Raw genomic sequence first — 19,003 nt, 5'->3', positions numbered from 1 at the left:
CAAACGCTGAAGTAAGACTGATCCATTATTCCTGTCTCCGATCACAAGCTGGTGTCTTAGTAAGCAGAAGCTGCCCTTTTAAATCCATCCCACGTGGTATCCGCCTGATAGTTTACCTTGCCATAAGGAGTAAATTTCATTAGACTTGTCAACCTTCCTAGTTGTTCAAGTTATGTGAACTGCTTACATAACTTTACTTAAAAAAAAAAAGTATTTTTCATTTTTGCTGTTGGCTCGGCTTGAGCTTGTCATACTCTCTCTACCTCTCTCTCTCTCATCTTGGCTAAATCATTATTTGATGCTTGCTGACACTATTTCTGGTTCCATTATTAATTTAATTTGTGCCTGTTGATTTTAACCGGTGTGGTTTTAATAAAGTATGTTGTATTTTAAGAAGTCGTGGTAGCGTGATCAATCTTGAGAAGTGATTTGTTCCCTCTGACGAGAACTTACTCTAGTAAGCGTATTCTGAGGCTCGTGGTTATCTGTTATTAGACAAATATCATTGTCATATTACGGTATTCCCTGCCTGACCGTATAATAAATTTAGGGCTGGGTGGAGCCCCAAGGTCGTCCGCTTGTCGAAGGACACAGCAAATTAAAAATAAAAACCCCACTGTCACTCAGACATTGGATCCCAGATTAACGTTAAAGATAATTCACTACACAGTTGTAACACATTTAGATCTGTTCAGTTCTTCAGTTTAAATAAAGATTTTCTACAAGCAGACATGTTGTTCCTGATCAGACTGACTCAGGATCCACTCACAACTGTTTTCACTCATCTAGTTGACTCCTAGAAATAAAACAATGTTGTGTTTTCTCTGTTTTCCAACAAGTCACATCTTGTTAAGCTGCAGGGTACCTGGACCGTCTGTTAGATGCCTGCATACAAACCTTGTGGAAAAGTCCTTACTGTCTTCATAATCTTCTTCTTTACATTCATTCATGCGTTACTGAATCTGCTATTTTTGTTTTGTGTTTAGCATTTCTTTCTGCCCTGAAGGACTCACAAATTTTCATTTTCACACAAACTGTTGGAGGTGAAATATAAAACTCATGTTTTTAATCTCGCCCTGCAATGGACTGGAGAGCTGTCCAGGGTGTACCCCGCCTTTCGCCCAAACACTGCTGGGATAGATCCAGCTTCCCCGCCACCCTTCATCGTACTAAGCTGTTAGGATAATGGAAGAATGAATGTTTTTATTTTCTACAACTTGCTCAGCACATGAGATCAAAACTTCCAACATCAAACCCAGAAATTCTAAAACAACACAGAAGCTGCAGTATTTTTAAATAGATTTTGTAGAAAAAAATCATAAAAAAAGTGGAAAAAGAGCAACACCAATGCAGAGCAGTAAAGCTGAGAAATAAGGAGGAAAAGTAGAGTTTAGAAATGATACTCTGTGGTGACATCAGCTGTGGCATCATCACCATCTGCTCCCTCATCGTCCTCACTGCGTGGGGACGTTGTCCTGGCAACAGGTAGGCTCCTTCCTGCAGAGTTTAGGGAAAACGGTCATGAATCAGGACGTTGGAGTTGGTTGTTTTCTGTCCTGTCAGAAACTTTCTCCACCATCTTGTTCCACAGTAATTCTGAAGCTTCTTTATCAGGTTTGCAGGAAGCAGAAGACGTGGCCATCAGCTTCACCTGGATGCCGTTGACCGCTAGTTAGCTCATGTTAGCATGTTTCACTCACATGAAGCATGTTAAACAGTGATTCTAGAGCTAATTCAGGTGTTTGGTGGAGTTTTCCTGAGAAAACAGCATTTAAATGAATCACACAGTGAAGTTTACTGGGAAACGTTGGACAACTCCTAATTTGTCTGCTTGTTTCCACAGAACCACATTTCTGAAGCTGAAATGTTAAGAGTTGTAAGATTTACAAAGTAGTGTCTATTTTAGACTGTAATGCAGAAAGTAACTGTGTTCATGCATCAAGACATTGTTAGAAGACCACCAGGTGACTTCCATCAAGTCTTTCTCCGACCTCAGAAGTTTGATGGACATTAGACAGTGAAGATGGTAAACATCGTCCAGCTATCACCATCGATCTGGGCGAGCATTACCTGTGGCTTTGTGTCGATATAAAGATGCCGCAACGATGGTGCAGATGAAGTATGGTAAGCACACCGTTATGTGTCGTATTACATTCAGCACAGGAGGTGTCGGAGCAGTATGCGAAGCTGGGGCATCAACAGCTGGAATAAACAAAGACAGATCATTAGCAAAGTCTTAAGTCTCTTCACTGGATCAGAGTTTACTACCACACCAAGAAAACATGGTCCAGTAAGGAAAAGCTGCACACATGGTATGCTCCATGCATGACATTCTTTTAATATCAAACAGGGATCAAAACAAAGCCTCTGCACTTTGGGGGCTTGTCCGGGATGAGCAGAAAAGCCAAATGTGCTAAGATCAAAGGAAAGGAAACATCCATTTATGAGGGTTTAAGGATCATCAGGTGATGGTTGTTTGACTCAGATGTGATGTCAGAACTGTATAGATGACTCATTTTATGTTTTTCACATGTCACCACATTCAGCAATGACAGTAAAAGTTCAGGTCAGGTTAATGATGTTTCCTCAGAACATACTGAAATTCAAGCTGCTGGCTTTACCTTTCACAAACAACCAGCTGGGTGGAGACTCTCCATGATCACTAATGTTACACCTGTAGAGACCTTCATCAGACCTGCTAACATGGTGGAGGGTCATGTGACCTGTAGACTCAGTCCTGATGAGGGAGCCATCTTTATAGAAAGCAGCTGGGAGGTTGGAGGGAGAGGTCTTTGCTTTACAGGACAGAGTGACATTCATTCCCTCCTTCACTGGAAGGACGGGGCTCTGCAGAATCACCAGCTTGTCTAAACAGAAGAAAGGAGTTTTGAAAACATTGAATATTCACATAAATAGGAAATAACTTTAATAATGAAGCAAATAATTAGAAAACTATGGGAAAATAGTCAAAGGAATAAACTTTTGCAGAGTTAAAGAGCCTGAAATGATTTATTCCCTCCTACAGAAGCTCCTGAACTGCCTGAAACGCCCCGTTTGTGGTCCAAGCTTTACTTCCTGTACTGGATGACATCACCATGTCCCATATTTGCATAATTCCTGCCTCATGGGCGGTCTAGTGCATCTCAAACATATGACTACTGTGAGCTGACCAGGCCTGTAGATGGACTCGTAAAGAGACAGGAGCTAAAAATGCAACATTTCAGACAGAAGGTAAAAACAGGAGCAGAGACGTCGTCCACACAGGACAGTCCTGTGTAGTCCTGTCCTCATACGGATTGTCACCTCTAAAACATGTTTGACTTGTGGCTTCGTGCTGAAGTGAGAAACAGGAATATGAAAAAAGTCTCACATCCTGTGTGATGCGAGCGTCAGCTTGTGTTTTTCCATCACAGATCAGCCGACGTGACTGAAACACTTCAACATGAAGCGTCTTCAGACTTCATCTGAATGCAGCTGCGTTTGGAAAGGACTGTCTGGTCAGAGCAGGGGGCTTGACAAAGCACAGACGGAGCGGTTCTGGGAGTGCTGGGGTGATTACAGTGTGTCTGCAGCAGAAAGAGCAGCTTGCTTCTCAGAACAAACCGTGTCTGGGTCAGTCCTGCGGAGCGGTGAACACCTCCAACACAACCACTAAGCTGAAAAGTGGTTAGTTACAAACAGCGAGGAGGGGTTCGGGCGGGGGGGAAAGGGGTGCTGTCCGACAGACCTGGGCCCCTGGCTGGCTTGGCTGGGAGAAGGCTGGCCCTGAGGGGGTGCTGGTCGGCTGCATCTGTGGGGATGGGGGGGGGGGGGGGGGGGGGGGGGGGGGCACTGGGGGTGGTGGGCGGTGGTCATGGGGGCCTTTGTCGGGGCCTGCCCTCGCACTCGGGGCATGTTGGGAAGGAGAGAGGAGGGTGACTGTGAGCGAACGGGTGAAGTTATAAATGGAAGGTGAGAGTGTTATGTGTGTGTGTTTGTGGGGGGGGGGGGGGGGGGTGGTAAGGGGGAAATAAGGTAAGTGGGTGGGCAATGGGACGCGGATGGCTGGGGTATGGGAAGGGGCATGTTAGGGGGTACACAATGAGATGGATGCGTGTATGATGTAGTGTGTATAAGGAATATGAGGCCGGATGGAAGGGGGGTTAGGGGGTGTGTATGTGTGTAGAGTGGAGTATGTGATGGGGGGTGTGTGGGTGTATAGAGGTAGAGCGAGGTGAAAGGGTGGGGTTGGAGTATGGGCATGTATGGGGGGACAGTGTATAAGGGGAACTGGGGTGTGTGCCGGTCCGAGCCTGCTGGGGCCCGTTCCCCCTGACCGTGGGGGGCTCTGCTGGGGCCCCCCCTCTGCCACCTCCTGGGTGGATGCATGGTTGGCGCCGGAGCGGGGCGGTTGGGATCTGTGCTTGGGGACGGCCGCCAACTGCTCGAGCCTCGGGATTCTCCGCACCTTCCTCTTGGCATGGGGGCCTAGCGGCGGGGCCACATTGTGTGGGCGGGGCCACATTGTGTGGGCGGGGCCACATTGGCATGATCTCTCTTCTCTGAACACGTTCCACTCTGTATGTTCTGCATGTGACACAGTCACTGAGTCGCCTGCAGGTTTATTTACTAACAACGGCTGGTTTTCTTCCTGTGTGTCTAATTTAGCTTGTTTGTTCTGGGTTTTCCTGATAGTTGATGGCTTCGTCCTCCCGCAGGGGGAACATGACTCCAGTGTGTATAGGTGTATGGATGTGTGTATAAATATAAGTGAGTGTGTATGTGTGCTTATATACATGCAAATGTATGTAGGTTGTTCTCTTTTTCAATCTTTTTTTTTCCTTTCTCTCGTTTTCTCTCTTCAAGGTGTTTTCTGTTTTCTCTTCTTTTCGATTCTCTTTCTGTCCCTCTTCTGTCCTCTCCGGTCCGGTCCAGCAGTACAAACTTTGTAATACAAACAATTATGCAAAATAAATAGAAAACAAAATAATTAAAATCCAGAATATCAAGGGGAGCATAATATCTATAATGCTTCCCTTGGCAAAGTAAATTTACCCAGCAGAATACAGCATCCAGAAAATCCATTTTGCCTGCTTAAATGCTGGACAAGACAAAAAAAAAAAAAAAAAAAAAAAAACAGCGAGGAGAATGAGGCTGGGCTGGATATGGGGTGAGGTTGGCTGTGAAATGGGAGTGGGGTTAGGGTCAGTTAGTTAAGGTCAGGGTTAATTCAATCAAAATGTTGAGGAGGCAGGGTTGGACATTTTGATTGGATTAACCCTAACCTTACCCTAACCCCAGGCTTAATTAGTAATCCAACCCCGACCATTTGAACCACCTCAATTGGACGTCCAACCCCGCCCAATAACGAGCCCCGCCCCATTCTCCAGGCTGCAGCTGGGGGTTAACTGAAACAGTCAACAGGACGGCAGGAAAACTGCACACATCATTCAGCAATTTGCCTTTTCATCCACACTAAACCGGGGAGTTGCCTCCATGACACTCAACACATCTGAAAGCAGGTGGATCAGTCTGAACCTTCCCCATCTGGTTCCGTCAGGAACTGGAGGACAAGACGCCAATAAGATGAAGCTGCTAAATGCCACATTACTGGCGTCGTGGAGCGGCATTTTATCCAAACCACACTGATGGAGGTCATGACAGCTGAAGACGGGTATTGGGTCCGGTGGCATGGGGGCCTAGTGGTATTGGGGCCAAGTGGCATGGGGGCCTAATGGCATTGGGGTCTGATGGCATGGGTGCCTCGTGGTATTGGGACCCAGTGGCATGGGAGGCCTAGTGATATTAGGGCCCAATGGCATGGGGGCCTAGTGGCATGTGGTCCTGATGGCATGGGGACCTAGTGGTATTGCGGCCTAGTGACATGGGGGCCCAGTGGCCTGGGGGCCCAGTGGCATGGGGGCCGGATGGATTGGGGGCCCAGTGGCATTGAGGTCTCTTGGCCTAGTTGTATGGGGGCCCAATGGCATGGGGGCCTAGTGGCATGGGAACCTGATGGCATGGATGCCTAGTGGCATTGAGGCCTAGTGGAATGGGGGCCTGATGGATTGGGGGCCCAGTGGCATTGGGGTCTAGTGGCATACGGGCCTGGGGGCCTAGTTGCATGGGGGCCTAGTGGTATGGGGGCCTGGTTGCATGGAGGCTGTTGGGGACTTCAGTTTATATCATCCTTCAGTTTATATTATAACTTCTCATCTATCTCACCTCACACTGATATGTTACTCGGCATGTACAAGTTAAAAGGTTTCTGTGCGCGGAAGAAGACTTCAGTTGGATAGCAGGATGTCTGGGCGATATGCCATGGAACATTGAACAGTGGTCTGGAAAACATCTGGCCCCAGAAGAACGATTACAGGAAAAGGATTGTGCACACACATTGAACTTCTGAACCAAGCACAGACACACACACACACACACACACACACACGCACACACACACATCGTCCACATGCTCACATGGACTGAAATCGCACCCACATACGTGCACCGTTTGTGCACGTACATACACATTGTATTGTATCATATTGCATGAATGTCACATGGTACCTTTCAATAAGGGGCTTGGAGGTTTTTTGAAGCTTAGGCTTCAGACGAGCCTCCTTGCAAATAAAACAAGATCGTCTCGTCTGGCTTCCTCCTTATTTAATGATAACTATGTAAAGCTGTTAAGGGTTTAAACTTAACAGGGGCCAAGTTCTATGGGGGCCCAGTGGCATAGAGGGCCTACTGGTATGGGGGCCTGGGGACCTAGTGGTATCTGGGCCCAGTATTATGGGGGCCCAGTGGCATAGAGGGCCTACTGGTATGGGGGCCTGGGGACCTAGTGGTATCTGGGCCCAGTATTATGGGGGCCCAGTGGCATAGAGGGTCTACTGGTATGGGGGCCTGGGGACCTAGTGGTATCTGGGCCCAGTATTATGGGGGCCCAGTGGCATAGAGGGCCTACTGGTATGGGGGCCTGGGGACCTAGTGGTATCTGGGCCCAGTATTATGGGGGCCCAGTGGCATAGAGGGCCTACTGGTATGGGGGCTTAGTGACATGGGGGCCCACTGGCATTGGTCCCTAGTGGCATTGAGGCCTAGTGGTATGGGGGCCCAGTGGCATTATGGTCCAGTGGCATTGGGACATTATTGCATGGGGTCTAGTGGAAAAGAGGCCTGATGGCATTAGGGCTTGGTGGCATATGGGCCTGGGGGCATTGGCGCCCAATTGGATGGGGGCCCAGTGGCATGGGGGCTGAGTGGTATGGGGGCCCAGTGGCATAGAGGGCCTAGTTGCATGGGGGCCTAGTGGCATGGGGGCCTAGAGGTAGAGACAGAGAGCAGGTCGGGGCGCTTCTGCCTGGGTCTGCGTTCCTCATCATGATCTGGAAATATGTAAAATAAATAATCTTTCTATATACAAGATTCTCTTTCGATCTGTGCTTCGGTACCAAGCGTGAACATGACGGGAATCGAGTCTCTACAAGTCTGTATTAAGTGCGGGGTAATTCTTCCACTCCTAAAACCCCTTTTGATCAAAGGAATAATTTATTCTTTTACAGGGGCCTAGTTGCATGGAGGCCCAGTAGCATGGGGGTCTAGTGGTATGGGGACACAAACGTATCATGTTACACATTGTTTGTTTGGTTTCTGCATTTTGGTCACATGACCTGAGATGTTAAAGGCCATGACACCTCCCCCCTACCTTCAAGCTGCCAGCTCATCAGAGATGAGCAGCTCGGCTGCTTTACGCTCCCAGTGGAGTCGGCGGAGACCACGGTGGTGTGACTGCGGGCTGTTTGGACATGCAACAGCACCTCCCTGCAGGAAAGGAGGCTGAAGTCTGACGTGCTTTACACAGTTTTATGTATTTTAACAGCTTAAAAGGCTTTGTAAACAAGCAGAAACGTGAAATTTTATTTGTGTTTTTTACTGACAGGAAATAAGACAAACTGGTTTTGATCAAACAAGTGAAATGTTGGTGGAAGGTCCCGGAAACGAATGAGGTCCAGTTAGAACCAGCAGCAGAACCAGGCAGACCTGCGTTTCAGCTCCGAGTCAGATTCACACCTAAAAACATTTCCACAGCAGGAAAAACTGCCTACATCACATCCTTTTGGTTATTTATTCTCAGACCTTCATGCAGATTTTTCAGGAAATCAGCTGAAAATAAATCTTTTTCAGGCCACAACGTCTGTAAAGCAGGAAATGAGCGTCAGCGGCGTCGGCATGAGGCAACATCCGCTCTGATTCCTTGTTTTACTCCAAATCGCGGACAAATACATGTAAAACCTTCTGCAGAGACATGATCAGCGATGCTGTAAGAACTGGATTCACTTCGTCCAGAGCGTCACAGGCGGCTCTCCAGGGTCCCGCTAAGCTTTTCCTGAATGGGTTCACTGTGGCAGCGTGGCGGCGACTCGTCTGTCTCATTGGCTGGAAGGAAGAAAAATTTTTGGTGAAGAAATAATTTGTGTTTCACCGTTTCATAAAGACCAAATTCAGACTGAGAAACCAGCCGCGAGCTGAAGGAGGAACAGGGAATTTTGTCTCTTCCAGCGCACCAATAGTGTGTGCTGACCTTTGACATGCCGAGCCAGGAGGCGTGGTCCTGCCAGTCCGATGCCCAGCGCACCAATGGGAGCTGTGGTCAGGATGGCTAGCACTGCTAGCGTTAGCACGTCCAGACCAAACTTGATCAAGGTCTCGTCCTCCTTCTCCCTCGCCATGTCCAACGCCTTGGAGCCAATAGCAGCCTGGCACATGACGAAGCCAAAAGGGAGCATTAGCTTCACCACAACGGAGAAATGGTTCTCTGGATCCTGGGTTCAGGTCTGCAAACGATGAACTAGACTCTGTTTGGGAGGGATTTTACCCTACAGACCTGCACGGTGGCCTTCGGCAGCCAGGCCGCGGCGATGAAGACTTTCTCCTTCAGGTTAAATCCTCCAAAATGAACCAGCAGGAAGGTGACAAGGAGCCGGATGACCAAACCCATGCAGATGCAGGCCAGACCCAGACCTGCGTCCACAGAGAGGCCGAACTTAAAAGCTAGCAAATGTTTGTGGCATGTCTGAAACCAGTTCAGTCCGGTTCTTACCCACGGTGTCGGGGCTGAGGGCTGTAACAGTGATCTCAGCTCCAATCAGCCCGAACAGAAGCGGCTGAAAGACGTCCCAGGACCGGCCCACCATGGCTGCCACTGGGACCTGAACAAGAACCGAGAATTTCCTGTATTTCTCACCAAACGTTTAACTGGTTTGATGTGATCTTTCTGGCTTCACCTTGTCGCTCTTCCATCTCAGAGCGGCCAAGAACGACAGCACCAAGGTACAGAGGCCGCCGGCTCCGGCGAAGCCAACAACATGGCCGCAGAAGACTGAAAACACGGACAGGCCCAGCAGCATGAGAGTCCTGCTCAGCACCAGGTCCTCCTGCAGACAGACACGGGATGCTGACGCACAGTCTGACACGGTTTCAGCACATTAACCATGAAAGAAAGTCAACCTGGTCATTGCTGGGGAAAAGGCACAAGAACAGGCCCAGGGTGAGCCCAGCCAGGACGCCCCCCACCACCTCCAGCAGACCTTTCAGCACGTTCATCCACGTCGAGCCTGAAAGACCAACACATCATGTAGAAAAGGCCCGAGCCGTGCAGCTCAGGATGAGACGGCAAGCAGGCCGACCTGTGGAGAAGGCGATTCCCAGGCAGGTGGAGAAGCCGGTGATGGCTAAAATATCATCGAAGCTTCCAGCAGCCATCAGCAGGGTGGGGATTCCCTGGAAGCAGGACATCCATCACATTTATGTTTACGTGTGTTTTTACACGTATGTGTTCATGCTTTCACCGAAATTAACGTGTTGACTCCCCATATGAACACATTAATCTCTTTGTGTTTACGTGTAATTTTCCAGTTGCACAGAGTTTCGGCCTACTGGGATGATATAGTGTCGGTATCATCCCTGGTTTGGTTTCTCTCAGACCAGATAGAAGCGGTTTACCCCTTCGTTTACATTTTCTTTGTAAAAACAAAGAGAACAAATGAGGAAGAAAGAAGAAGACTGTCAGGCCTGAAGGAGTTAATGAGAAGCTTCTAGTGGATCCATTTAAAGCCTTTATGAGGGAAAGAAGAGCATGAACTGAAAAGGTTTGGTTTCTCCTGTAAAGAATCAAATCTTTGAGGTTCTACTGGGACTTGAGGAGGTTCTTCTGGTGTGTTTGGTCCCCCCTGGTGGCAGAACGCAGCATGGCAGCTTCCTGCGGCCGGTGATGATTTACCTTCTCCACGCCGTATCCTTCTCTCTGCAGCAGCAGCATCGAAGGAACCACGACAGCCGGCGACACTGCAGCTAGAACAAAACTACACACACAGTTACGTTTTCCCGTTTGTCAATCTGCTCGAGGTGTGACGCAGAACGTTTGCAACATCCTCACTCATACATATCTGTGTGTGTGTGTGTGTGTGTGTGTTACCCCAGTATGAAGCTCCACACCCACGGCAGGCTCAGCAGGAAGTGGGAAACCACAGCAACAATGCAGGCCTCTACCATGCATGGACCAACAGCAACACGGACACACACCGCCTTCAGACGGCTCAACGCCTGCACACACACACAGCGAGAGCAACATCAACACACCAGCATATACTCTGAAGTGTGTGTGTGTGTGCATGTGAGGGGGGAGGGGGGGGTACCGAGGGGTCAAGACCCAGTCCAGCTCTGGTCAGGATGATTGACAGGGCGATGTTCCTCAGAGCTGCCGACCAGTGAGTGTCGATGAAGATGGCCTTCGTTATGTAGGGAACGTTACGTAACAGCAGACCAGCCAGCAGCATCCCTGCACACGCGCGCACACACACACAGACACACACACACACACACACACACACACACACACACACACAGACACACACACACACACACACGCGCGTCTTTAGCATTTTTACAGTCTGAACAGGATGAGACTTGCTTGCTAGGTTCAGATTAGACCAGGTTAGGTGAAGTTAGACTACACCACTCTGGATGGATAAATCCGGATCATATTAGTCGCCCCAAGCCCCCCCGGTACCGGGGTCACCAGGACTAAACATCATGTTTTCACAGGTGTAATTTTGTGTCAGTGATACAAAAATAGACATGTGTGGTATCCACAGAAAGTCCACACTCTTAGCTAAAAGCTTATAAAACTCATTACCATAACCACCAAACACAGACCGGACAATAAACAATTAAAACACCAAGTAAACAAAGTCCGCAGAAATACGTAAACAAAAACAATGGACCCTCGTGTCCACCCAGCAGAATGGAAGGGATTGGTTGTACGTACCAAGCAGTGGGGGAAAAGGGGGCAGGGTGGGCAGCTGGATCATTCCCACTAGCTTCCCTCCCAGCACAGAGCAGATGAAGAGGATGACGATGCCAAACAGGTTGCCTCCAGGTAAACACTGTCTTCCTGTGATGGACCAGACAACCCCAAACAGCAGCGCGAACAGACACGCTGAGAACATATAGCAAATGCATAAACTTCCCCTGAAATTTGTCTTATTAGAAAAACACAACAAAACATTGGTTCGCTGGTTAAATGTAAAGACAAGCAGAATATCATCAGGTCATGTTTTCCTCCCAGAAGCAGGTAAACATCATGTCACGTGGTCAAACTGACGATCTGATGGAAATCTGATGCAGGAAACACTTCTGTAAACAGCTGGAACACGGTGGTGTTTAGGGCTGTTAGCAGCTGTAAGCATGTTTAAAAGGTTATTCCAGGGTGATGTTTATCATTTTTAGCAGCTGTTAATATGTGTAAAAAGTAGTTCATGGGTAAGGTTTAGAATTATTAGCAGCTGTTAGCATGTGTAAAAAGTAGTTCCAGGTAGATGTTTAGCATTGTTAGCAGCTGTTAATATGTGTAAAAAGTAGTTTATGGGTAACGTTTAGAATTATTAGCAGCTGTTATTATGTGTAAAAAGTAGTTTATGGGTAACGTTTAGAATTATTAGCAGCTGTTAGCATGTGTAAAAAGTAGTTCCAGGTAGATGTTTAGCATTGTTAGCAGCTGTTAGCATGTGTAAAAAGTAGTTCCAGGTAGATGTTTAGCATTGTTAGCAGCTGTTATTATGTGTAAAAAAGTAGTTTCAGGATTTGGTTTAGCATTTTTAGCAGCTGGTAATATGTGTAAAAAGTAGCTCAAGGGTAAGGTTTAGCATTGTTAGCAGCTGTTAGCATATGTAAAAAGTAGTTCCAGTGTGATGTCTAGCACTGTTGGCATCCCTCATCTTTTAACAACTGTCTGTAAACATATGGGAAGTGAGAAGACATTTCACTAAAGTTTAAGAGAGGAATGTTGTCCTATTCTGATCTGATGCAGCCTCCATGATGCTCCAGATGTTTTGTACTGGTGAAGGTTGTGGACTGCAGCAGACCAGTTCTCCTGTTCCACCATGCTGCTGTGATGATGCAGGATGTGGTCCAGCATGGTGGAACCTGCAAGGTCTTCCCTGAAAGAGACGTTGTCTGGATGGGAGCAGATGTTTCAGCATTGATGGAGCTTCCCAGATGTGGAAGCTGCCCACGCCATCGGCACTAATGCAACCCCATCCCATCAGAGATGCATGCCCAGTTACACCAGTCATGTTACCGACCTGTTCCCAGTTACACCAGTCATGTTACCGACCTGTTCCCAGTTACACCAGTCATGTTACCGACCTGTTCCCAGTTAAACCAGTCATGTTACCGACCTGTTCCCAGTTACACCAGTCATGTTACCGACCTGTTCCCAGTTACACCAGTCATGTTACCGACCTGTTCCCAGTTAAACCAGTCATGTTACCGACCTGTTCCCAGTTACACCAGTCATGTTACCGACCTGTTCCCAGTTACACCAGTCATGTTACCGACCTGTTCCCAGTTACACCAGTCATGTTACCGACCTGTTCCCAGTTACACCAGTCATGTTACCGACCTGTTCCCAGTTACACCAGTCATGTTACCGACCTGTTCCCAGTTACACCAGTCATGTTACCGACCTGTTCCCAGTTACACCAGTCATGTTACCGACCTGTTCCCAGTTAAACCAGTCACGTTACCGACCTGTTCCCAGTTAGACCAGTCATGTTACCGACCTGTTCCCAGTTACACCAGTCATGTTACCGACCTGTTCCCAGTTACACCAGTCATGTTACCGACCTGTTCCCAGTTACACCAGTCATGTTACCGACCTGTTCCCAGTTACACCAGTCATGTTACCGACCTGTTCCCAGTTACACCAGTCACGTTACCGACCTGTTCCCAGTTACACCAGTCATGTTACCGACCTGTTCCCAGTTACACCAGTCACGTTACCGACCTGTTCCCAGTTACACCAGTCATGTTACCGACCTGTTCCCAGTTACACCAGTCATGTTACCGACCTGTTCCCAGTTACACCAGTCATGTTACCGACCTGTTCCCAGTTACACCAGTCATGTTACCGACCTGTTCCCAGTTACACCAGTCATGTTACCGACCTGTTCCCAGTTACACCAGTCATGTTACCGACCTGTTCCCAGTTACACCAGTCATGTTACCGACCTGTTCCCAGTTACACCAGTCATGTTACCGACCTGTTCCCAGTTACACCAGTCATGTTACCGACCTGTTCCCAGTTACACCAGTCATGTTACCGACCTGTTCCCAGTTAAACCAGTCATGTTACCGACCTGTTCCCAGTTACACCAGTCATGTTACCGACCTGTTCCCAGTTACACCAGTCATGTTACCGACCTGTTCCCAGTTACACCAGTCACGTTACCGACCTGTTCCCAGTTACACCAGTCATGTTACCGACCTGTTCCCAGTTACACCAGTCACGTTACCGACCTGTTCCCAGTTACACCAGTCATGTTACCGACCTGTTCCCAGTTACACCAGTCATGTTACCGACCTGTTCCCAGTTAAACCAGTCATGTTACCGACCTGTTCCCAGTTACACCAGTCATGTTACCGACCTGTTCCCAGTTAAACCTGTCATGTTACCGACCTGTTCCCAGTTACACCAGTCATGTTACCGACCTGTTCCCAGTTACACCAGTCATGTTACCGACCTGTTCCCAGTTACACCAGTCATGTTACCGACCTGTTCCCAGTTACACCAGTCACGTTACCGACCTGTTCCCAGTTACACCAGTGAAAGCTCTTCCAGGTTCTTCTACTGGGATGAAGGTGACCTGATGGGATTCTGGTTTACCTTCCAGTCTTGAACTGGTGACATTTTGTACCTTTAGTGACAAGCAGAGCGATGAGTCCGCGTGGTCGAGGACATCGGTCCCTCAGAACCCCACAGGACCAGGAGGAAGACAAGTCCAGCATCTTCATCTGCTTTCACACAAACACAAACTGGTTTGGAGACATCTGGACGTTGTTCACCAGTTCCATCTTCCAGTTCTGGAAGTCTCAACTGACCCAGTAGAACCCTATCTCTGGCATCGTCCCAGTCTGGTTCTGTTCTGGTCCCAGTCTGGTTCTGTTCCAGTCCCAGTCTGGTTCTGGTCCCTGTCTGGTTCTGTTCCAGTCCCAGTCTGGTTCTGGTCCCTGTCTGGTTCTGTCCTGGTCCCAGTCAGGTTCTGGTCCCTGTCTGGTTCTGTTCTGTTCCCAGTCTGGTTCTGTTCTGTTCCCAGTCTGGTTCTGTCCTGGTCCCAGTCAGGTTCTGGTCCCACTCTGGTTCTGCTCTGGTCCCAGTCTGGTTCTGTTCTGGTCCCAGTCTGGTTCTGTTCCAGTCCCAGTCTGGTTCTGGTCCCAGTCAGGTTCTGCTCTGGTCCCAGTCTGGTTCTGGTCCCAGTCTGGTTCTGTTCTGTTCCCAGTCTGGTTCTGTTCTGTTCCCAGTCTGGTTCTGTTCTGTTCCCAGTCTGGTTCTGGGATTCCAATGTAAAGACCTGACTCAGCCTGGGCCTGCTCAGCCGTGTGTGTGTGTGTGTGTGTGTGTGTGTGTGTGTGTGTGTGTGTGTGTGTGTGTGTGTGTGTGTGTGTGAGCGCTCACCCCGGCCGAGTCGCCCGGTCCCTCCGCCGTCCTCCGCGGCAGCACGGTGATCTCTCTCTCCTCCTGCTCATCCTGGACTTTACTCCCTCTCTTTACCAGAGAGAGAGAGAGGGACGAGAGACATAGTGACACAGTCAGTGGAGCGAGTCGCCCTTTGTCCCGTTGTGGTGCTGCCAAACGGAGTGTGTGGTGAGATGTGTGTGTGGAAGCTTCCAGATGATGACAGGACAGTTCAGGCAGAATACGGATGAAGCAGGTGGAGAAGGTGGGCGGAGGACACCGGGCGGGTGGAGAAGGTGGGCGGAGGCCACCGGGCGGGTGGAGAAGGTGAGCGGAGGACACCGGGCGGGTGGAGAAGGTGGGCGGAGGACACCGGGCGGGTGGAGAAGGTGGGCGGAGGCCACCGGGCGGGTGGAGAAGGTGGGCGGAGGCCACCGGGCGGGTGGAGAAGGTGAGCGGAGGCCACCGGGCGGGTGGAGAAGGTGAGCGGAGGACACCGGGCGGGTGGAGAAGGTGGGCGGAGGCCACCGGGCGTGTGGAGAAGGTGGGCGGAGGCCACCGGGCGGGTGGAAAAGGTGGGCGGAGGCCACCGGGCGGGTGGAGAAGGTGGGCGGAGGACACCGGGCGGGTGGAGAAGGTGGGCGGAGGACACCGGGCGGGTGGAGAAGGTGGGCGGAGGACACCGGGCGGGTGGAGAAGGTGGGCGGAGGACACCGGGCGGGTGGAGAAGGTGGGCGGAGGACACCGGACGGGTGGAGAAGGTGGGCGGAGGACACCGGGCGGGTGGAGAAGGTGGGCGGAGGACACCGGGCGGGTGGAGAAGGTGGGCGGAGGACACCGGACGGGTGGAGAAGGTGAGCGGAGGACACCGGGCGGGTGGAGAAGGTGAGCGGAGGACACCGGGCGGGTGGAGAAGGTGGGCGGAGGCCACCGGGCGGGTGGAGAAGGTGGGCGGAGGCCACCGGGCGGGTGGAGAAGGTGGGCGGAGGACACCGGGCGGGTGGAGAAGGTGAGCGGAGGACACCGGGCGGGTGGAGAAGGTGGGCGGAGGCCACCGGGCGGGTGGAGAAGGTGGGCGGAGGCCACCGGGCGGGTGGAGAAGGTGAGCGGAGGACACCGGGCGGGTGGAGAAGGTGAGCGGAGGACACCGGGCGGGTGGAGAAGGTGGGCGGAGGACACCGGACGGGTGGAGAAGGTGAGCGGAGGACACCGGGCGGGTGGAGAAGGTGGGCGGAGGACACCGGGCGGGTGGAGAAGGTGGGCGGAGGACACCGGGCGGGTGGAGAAGGTGAGCGGAGGACACCGGGCGGGTGGAGAAGGTGAGCGGAGGACACCGGACGGGTGGAGAAGGTGGGCGGAGGACACCGGACGGGTGGAGAAGGTGGGCGGAGGACACCGGGCGGGTGGAGAAGGTGAGCGGAGGACACCGGGCGGGTGGAGAAGGTGGGCGGAGGACACCGGGCGGGTGGAGAAGGTGGGCGGAGGCCACCGGGCGGGTGGAGAAGGTGGGCGGAGGACACCGGGCGGGTGGAGAAGGTGGGCGGAGGACACCGGGCGGGTGGAGAAGGTGAGCGGAGGACACCGGGCGGGTGGAGAAGGTGGGCGGAGGACACCGGGCGGGTGGAGAAGGTGGGCGGAGGACACCGGGCGGGTGGAGAAGGTGAGCGGAGGACACCGGGCGGGTGGAGAAGGTGGGCGGAGGACACCGGGCGGGTGGAGAAGGTGGGCGGAGGACACCGGGCGGGTGGAGAAGGTGAGCGGAGGACACCGGGCGGGTGGAGAAGGTGGGCGGAGGACACCAGGCGGGTGGAGAAGGTGAGCGGAGGACACCGGACGGGTGGAGAAGGTGGAGCTGCTGTGGAGTGACTTCATCTGGGGATGATTGCTTCACTCCAGATCAGCTGTTTGTCCTGAGAGACGGTATCTATGGAAACTTCCAGTTCGGACCGGATCCCGACTATTCCTCCACCGCCACACGTCTGCTCCTCCCTCCATCCGGCTCTTTGCTGCTTAGTGAATAGGATTTCTGCTCGTAATGATTAAACCGACACCGATATGTTAGTAACCAGGTAACCTGGTAACCTGGTAACCAGGTAACCAGGTAACCAGCATGTGTCGGTAACCTGGTTACCAGGTAACCTGCATGTGTCGGTAACCTGGTAACCTGCATGTGTCGGTAACCTGGTTACCAGGTAACCTGCATGTGTCGGTAACCAGGTAACCAGCATGTGTTGGTAACCTGGTTACCAGGTAACCTGCATGTGTCGGTAACCAGGTAACCTGCATGTGTCGGTAACCTGGTTACCAGGTGACTTACTCAGAAACAGGTGGTATGGAGCTGTAATCAGATTACAGCTGCTAACATGGTAGAACTAAAGAGACCTGAAGCGGGGGCCAGCGGCGCCACCTGGTGGACAAACGGTGTCAGACCCGGCGCTGCAGGCTTATAAAAGGTTCTGCAGGAGAATCTGAGCTGAGATGGAAACCAGTCAGAACTGGTTTTTGCTCCGTTTCAGGATGTTTTCTCTCCTCAGACCCTCTCTGGAAACACTGGAACTGGTTGTGGGTGAAAATCTCAGTAAACACTCAGACCAACAACTGGAAATCTCCGATGCTCAGTTTGAACCTCAGCAAGTCGTCGTCACCATGACTACACGCTGCCATGTGATTGGCTGCTTGGATATTTATATTTGTGCGCAGCAGGAGGAACAAGACGATGGAAATACTGACGTCTGATTGGCTGACGGAAAGGCATGAGGCCATGTTTCCACATTGTTCAGGATTAATTTATCAGACTAAACACACACATCTGATGCCATAACGACTTAAAGGGTTGACCAATCAGACCTGTTCCCCAGTTGTTGCCATGCCAACACATGGTCTCATATCTCTGAGGAGGCGGTCTCTACCTGAGCCGGTTTGTGCTGCATCCCGTCGTCGCTGCTCCGGACGTAACGCTTGGTGGCCTCTTCATCCATCATCTGAAACACACACAGCTGGAAGTCAGAGAGCCGGCCCCTGTTTCCCCCCTGAGAAACCCTGTTTACTCTCCGGTCCTCATCGACATAACTGCAGGTTGTAGATGTTTCCCTGCTGCAACACACCTGACTCAAACTGATGTGCCACCATACAGAACCTGGCAACCATCAGATGTGTTGGAGCAAGGAAACATGTAAACCTGCGGGGCGTCACGCTGCCTTCAGGGAACAGCTGTAAAAATCTGCATCTGCAACCTTTTATTTACTGTCAGTTTAACTTCATATGTCGTCTTTCACAGGAAAACTCCAACGTAGGGTCCATTTCTGCTGCTTTACGTTTGTAAATGTGGACGTCATTTTTTTACGTTGCCATGGTTACCACGTCACTTCATCCACTTGGGGGCAGAGTTCACACCAAGTTCTGACAGCGGTCGGTAACAGTAATACACCACAATAAGGCTGTTTACAACTGTACAGGCGTACCTGTCCAGGTGTACCTGTCCAGGCGTACCTGTCCAGGTGTACCTGTCCAGGCGTACCTGTCCAGGTGTACCAGTCCAGGCGTACCTGTCCAGGCGTACCTGTCCAGGTGTACCTGTCCAGGCGTACCTGTCCAGGTGTACCAGTCCAGGCGTACCTGTCCAGGCGTACCTGTCCAGGTGTACCAGTCCAGGCGTACCTGTCCAGGTGACCTGTCCAGGCGTACCTGTCCAGGCGTACCTGTCCAGGTGACCTGTCCAGGTGTACCAGTCCAGGCGTACCTGTCCAGGTGTCCCTGTCCAGGCGTACCTGTCCAGGTGTACCAGTCCAGGCGTACCTGTCCAGGTGTACCAGTCCAGGCGTACCTGTCCAGGCGTACCTGTCCAGGTGTAACTACCGGATCCAGTGAGTGCTGGGATAAACTCCAACTTCCTGCTGCCCTGAACTGGAACGAGTGGTTCAGAAAATGACTGACAGTTTTTAACTTCTTGTTCTTCTTCAGGTGTTTTTTAGTTGGCAGTTTCCACATTGTCTTCTTTCTGTTCTTCTT

General features: G+C 50.9%; 1 protein-coding gene across 1 annotated transcript; it reads right to left on the bottom strand.

Moving 5' to 3' along the window:
- Positions 1–1,390: 1,390 nt before the first annotated feature.
- Positions 1,391–17,976, bottom strand: LOC306769330 (sodium/hydrogen exchanger 9B2; the record flags this gene model as incomplete). The annotated part of the gene is made up of 18 exons (XM_079257896.1): positions 1,391–1,497; positions 2,071–2,202; positions 2,724–2,867; positions 7,688–7,803; positions 8,337–8,418; positions 8,564–8,738; positions 8,867–9,003; positions 9,083–9,191; positions 9,267–9,416; positions 9,490–9,596; positions 9,669–9,762; positions 10,262–10,343; positions 10,457–10,584; positions 10,677–10,819; positions 11,309–11,479; positions 14,238–14,334; positions 14,996–15,085; positions 17,905–17,976. 18 exons carry the CDS (start codon positions 17,974–17,976, stop codon positions 1,391–1,393), a joined length of 2,136 nt encoding a protein of 711 aa, XP_079114022.1.
- Positions 17,977–19,003: the final 1,027 nt, after the last annotated feature.

The sequence above is a fragment of the Telmatherina bonti genome, assembly GCF_933228915.1.
Source record: "Telmatherina bonti genome assembly, chromosome: 18".
Classification (NCBI taxonomy): domain Eukaryota; kingdom Metazoa; phylum Chordata; class Actinopteri; order Atheriniformes; family Telmatherinidae; genus Telmatherina; species Telmatherina bonti.
Note: the sequence above shows the minus strand (reverse complement) of the source record. Positions and strands in the feature narration are given on the sequence as shown.